General features: G+C 33.0%; 1 protein-coding gene across 1 annotated transcript in view; it reads right to left on the bottom strand.

Annotated features, from left to right (window-relative positions):
* Window positions 1-3,418, bottom strand: part of LOC108557820 (band 4.1-like protein 4) — a gene marked incomplete at its 5' end in the record, with an annotated part of 28,835 nt that extends 25,417 nt beyond the window's left edge. The window contains one exon of the mRNA XM_017914494.1: window positions 3,348-3,418. Coding sequence (XP_017769983.1) covers window positions 3,348-3,418 — 71 coding nt within the window. The remainder of the gene's footprint in view (window positions 1-3,347) is intronic.
* Window positions 3,419-5,666: the final 2,248 nt, after the last annotated feature.

Raw genomic sequence — 5,666 nt, 5'->3', positions numbered from 1 at the left:
CAAATTGGCTCATCCGTCTGGCTTAGGATCGGTGGAGGACGAAGGACGAAGGAAGGAAGGCGAATTTATGGGGATTCCCCTATACAGGATTACGCAATAAGAATTAGCCTCGGGGCACCAAGTTTCGGAGCAGCCGCGATTAATTCTAATGTGGCTTTTAGTTTAAAATAATAGTGGGAATTAAAATAAACTGCCCGTATAAATCGGTCTCGTACAAGCTTTTACACGCACTCCTTGCGCGCAAGGATCTCGGTTCGCGCGCGAGGACTCCTCGCGGTCGCAGTGATAAAATTTAATAAACCCCACAAATTGTTTTATGAAAGATATTTATCCGAAACCATTAAGTTTCGCAGTCTTTGAATGCTGAGCCGTTCTGCAAAATGGAATCGCATTCATACTATATGTATGTTTGAGAGAGATGATGAGGGAAGGAGTGCAGACAGGGACGGCTCGGATAGGGATTAACAAAAGGGCTCACTCTAATCCGGCGGGGATCGCGTGCGAATGTCGCGAAACAATGTTGGTTACCAAAGGACAATCCTGCGATATTGACAAATGCAAGCCAGGACTACAATCCCGCAGGACTACGTTTAATGCCAAAATTATTTTATTTATTCACAATACTCGTTGCCGGGCTTCAATGCTCTCCCCAAACGCTTTCTATGGAATTCTATAAAGCAAACCATAGATTCAACCCCGTTGCTGACGTTATTTCCCTTGGAAATACGCACGCCCTTCGTGAATTTCGTATGAGGCACTTTCATACAATACCACAATCACAGCATCTGAATCTAACTGGAATATGGAAATTAGAATATTGTACCAACCTCAGTCTTAACCATATTTTATTCATTACCTAAAACGATTTGCAAAAACATTAATTTTCAAAAATTTCAAGATTTTCAGCCAGATATTAATAAAGAATGTTACATTACTCTTCTTATTTGTTTTCATTGATTATAATGTGACAATATATCCAATTATACTTCATGATTTTAAAGAAACAAATTATTTTTTTAGTTAAATTGTAACTTTATATTAGAATATAGTGAATACTGTTGTGAGAGTTAACAGAATTGTTAGTTTGAATTCTAGTCAAGTTGTCGTTGTAATAATGGTAAATGGACAAAAGGCATCGGAGATGGAGTGTCGTGGAAGCAGCGTTTAACTTGATTATTCTATTTATCTTTGACGTTCGGTGTATCAGATATCGCAGCGTATAAAATTACTCACTACTTGCTTGTAATCTCGAAGCAAACCTAACCTTTAATCCACTTAGTAGGAGCGCAACAAGAGAGCAACAAAAAGGTAAAAGCAACAAGAAGACGTATAGTATAGAATCTATAGCATAGAGCAAGAGCCGACAGTGTAGAAGGAAGTAGTCAAAATTAATTTTAGCTTAATTAAATACAATTTACCGTTGAATAACTAATCGATTATGGCGGCAAGAAATACCGGATTTAAATATGCATGAGAAGCTTTTTACATATAACTAATTGAATTGTTAATCGACCTAGAGACAAATGGCTCGGACACTGTCCTTTCGATATTTAAATAATTTAAACGGCGGTTGGAATTAAATGGTTAATTGTTATTTATCGATGACATTTACATAACGATTACCACGATGTTGGATAGCGACAGAAAAATAAATAAATAAAAACACACAGATGCAATTGAATTTAATGAATAATTATACACAGCAATAACGCAGTGGAATTTAATGGACTTAAATCAATACACACAAATTGCAACCGAAAATCACAAAAAAAAGCAATCAAAATAATGAGATCTATATAAATAGAGAGAGAGAGAAAAATCCCATTTGTAAATTAATATTTATTTTTATGTTTAATTAACTCATGCATCCATTTAGTTTGTTTATGTATTTCCGTGTATTTTATACCAATTGCCCTAATGGACTTCTTCTTTTTTTTTTAAATATAATAATTTTTAAATAATGAAACACCAATATCGACACCGATTATGGACAACATTTTTTTTTTGTCATGTTTGTTTTGCGTAAGCGAATGAAAATTTTGTTAGAGAAAACAAAATATATATTTTTTTTTGTTACTACCCGAAATAAATAGTCGACTGCATTGAATTCAATTACGAACGCGTATTGTTTCGTTGCAGCCAGTGTTTTTTTTGTTGTTGTTGTTTTGTTTTTGTTGTCGGTACGTGCGTGTATGAAGTAAATTGTTACAATTTTATTAAATAAATTGCTCTGGAATTGCAAATAAAATTGCGTTTAATTTTTTTTCCTGTTCGTTGCACAAACGAACAAAAAAAAATAGTCATTTGCTGTCGAATTTCATAAAGGATGTCGAGAGAGAAAAAAAACTAATTTTATTAACTATTGTGTTTTAGTACAAAATAAAAAAAAATATTATCTAATTTAATTCCAATTCCAGATATTACTAGGCAGAAAGTTTTTAATTGATTAATCTAAAGAGATAAAGATTTTGAAATTAAAAAATATTACATAATATATTTAAAAACTGATGTTTTTTTTTAATTATCTTAATAAAAATGTTATATTTTCGTTAATAGATTGTATATAAAGAAAAGTTGAAATACTACTGTACCTTTGGAAACTTTTATAGTCACCCCGATTATTTTAAGGAATTGCACGAAAGGCATTATTTTTAAGGGTGTCATTTTGATTTTATAGCCTTGGAGCTGATGTAGCTATAACTTCGTTCAATATATTTCATGTATTTTCATTGATTTCATAGATATTTTGGACCCAACTTGTTCGATATCTAAATTGTACATCTTCCCTAACTGCTGTTAATGAACCCATGATTTGCTTCTAGTCTAAATTGCATGATTGCATAATCATGCATTTTCAAGTGATCAGTTCAAATTTATTTTATACCTAATTATTCCTGACGCTATTGCTATGATGATCAAGGATATTTGAACTGATTCGATTGTATATCCTGATTTAGACTAGTAAGAATATTTGGCTTCTATCCAATATATCAGGTAATCACTCCTGGCGATATTTCTAAGATTATCAAGGATGTATCAACTGTTTTTGTCCTATTTTGTGATTTAGACTCGTCAAGACTATTTGGCTTCTATTCAATATATCAGGTAATCACTTCTGATGATTTTCTAAGAGAATCAATGATGTTTCTGTTGTATTTTCTGATTTAGACTAGTAAGACTATTTGGCTTCTATTAAATATATCAGGTTATGACTTCTGTAGATTTTCTAAGAGAATCAATGATTTTTCTGTTGTATTTTCTGATTTAGACTATTTAGCTTCTATCTATTATATCAGGTAATTTGCTATTGGATTAGGTAGTATTACTACAAGCAGTAGCAAACTCACGATTTGCGGGTAGACTAGACACCTAGGAGTACCCGTTCCTCCTCCAATGCTCGATTCACACTTTGCACCAACTTAATTGCGATTTTAATTGGGAGTAATGAGTGTGAACGCATCGCACGCACCACCTCTAGAAGTACCACACTAAGGTCACGCGCCAGCAACGTTACGTCACGCCGGTGGAATGCATCGCATCGGCTGGTCATCGTCGCCTGCCTCACTCCTCCGCATGCCTGACCGTCGTGCCTACCACCATCCACCAGCCACAAGCCTGTCCGGCTGCCGACGATGTGTGCCTACCTGGAGGCAGGCACCTCGCAATGCAATGCGACTCAATCGACATCGAAATTTATCGATTCGTATGCATCGTTTCCAATTCAATTTCCGCGTTTCGAACGCAACAATAAGTAATAACACCAATCGCTATAATAATAATAATATCGTCGCAGTTACGTCAACGCCGTTACTATCACTATTTTCATAACGGACTATTCCTTAGACCTGCAAGGACTTTACGCTGCATCCATTTCCTAGGATTTTTTTCCAAGAATACTAATCCTTATAAAATAGCTGTAAGTATAAAGAATGTAGTAATAATCATTAAAAAATGGAATCAATCATAAACATAATTAGTAAGTATTATGACTACTTGATTATCAAAGATATGTTTAGAATACCTCAATCAATTATAAAGTGTGAAGGCTAGAAGATTATCAAAGAAAAGATCAAGATGAATAGTTTCGATAAATAGATTGAGTAGGTAGTAATAAGAAATTTAATGAAGTAATCAACATGATACATTTTTTTTTTAAACATTTTCATTATCAAGGGTTGATCTCTTCCTTCTTGTTTGTTTTTTTTTTAATTTCGCTGCGCCGATTTTAATTAAATCTTATATAACCGAGCACTTCGCAACGCATTAATTTACATCGGTGATAGTGGAACAACACTGGAGACTCCATAAGGAACAACAACAACAACAACTACGACCATTTCGCTATATAACTGTGCTCGACGTGACGTGCAAAGGACCCTCGTTCATTCCTTTGATCGAAACGGCAACTTCAAAATTAATTACACATATTTATTTACGTTCCGTCATTCTCTCTTTATTAATTAAATTAAAATATATCAATTAACATTTTGATCAAGCCATTTTGGCACATACAAAATTGAATATTTCTATACAAAATATTTGTTAATTAACTAAGGAATACTGACAAAAATATAATATTAATACAAATCAATATATAAATTTACTCAATAGTTAAAATAATTTAAGAAATAATAATTTGAAAAGTTATGTGAGCTGAAAAAATATTTTAGCCTTTTTTTCAAAATGTACATTACAATAGATATACATAGACTGTATTTAATTGTTATGTACGTATATAACTTTGTATGTAAACGAAGTATATAATGGAAAAGGGCAAATTTTGCCGTCATCCCTGCGGGCGAATTTAATTAAAATTGTAATAATATTTGTTTCGCTATATTTATTTTACATTAACGCAAAAAAAACACGGGACGTGCATATTGTTTCAGTTAATAATATTTGCTTTAAATTAATAAATAACTATCGCCTATACAAAAACTGTACACAAGCAAATATCTCAATAGAAAAAAAGTTTAATTTTGTTGATCTCATATACTTTAAAGATCTTTAGCTTTTTTTTTAAATTGTATTATTTAATGAGAATTGTTTGTGATAATTGGTTCCAATTAATAATTACCAGGTAAAAAGAGAGAAAAAAAAGCGGTGAACTTTTAATTTCAATTAAATAAATCCGCTTAGCTGCTGGAAGTAATGCTCTGGTGTTTGTTTCCGAGTACCTGGGCTGGTGCACGCGTGCTGGGCTTGTTACATCCCGCCGGGCTTCGCTACGTTCACATAATTAATTAAATCCCAATCTATTGCCAGATTCAATCATATGCTCCATCGGATATGTTTGCATCATTGAAAAATAAATAATAATGACATAATTTTTGATCAAAATTATCGTTTACAAACGTTGCAGTGTATCAAGATTGTTGTTGGTTAATGTACATATGTTCATTAAGTTAATATAGAAAATTTTATATAATGTATACATACACAGTAGGACAGTGGTTTCCAAACTTGATGTTACTACGCCTCCCTCAAAAGTATGTAATCATTTGGCGCCTCCCCACCCTCCATTTCATAAAAGCAACGCGTATTACAGCCAAACGGATGAAACCACAGTAATATATCGATACTTGCTACATGCCCCAAACATTCAACTTTCATATGCATCTTTTGGATTCATTCTATGTTTTATAGTTTTCGAGTAAATCAATGAA

Source organism: Nicrophorus vespilloides, unplaced genomic scaffold, assembly GCF_001412225.1.
Source record: "Nicrophorus vespilloides isolate i.1.1-1 unplaced genomic scaffold, Nicve_v1.0, whole genome shotgun sequence".
Classification (NCBI taxonomy): Eukaryota; Metazoa; Arthropoda; class Insecta; order Coleoptera; family Silphidae; genus Nicrophorus; species Nicrophorus vespilloides.
Note: the sequence above shows the minus strand (reverse complement) of the source record. Positions and strands in the feature narration are given on the sequence as shown.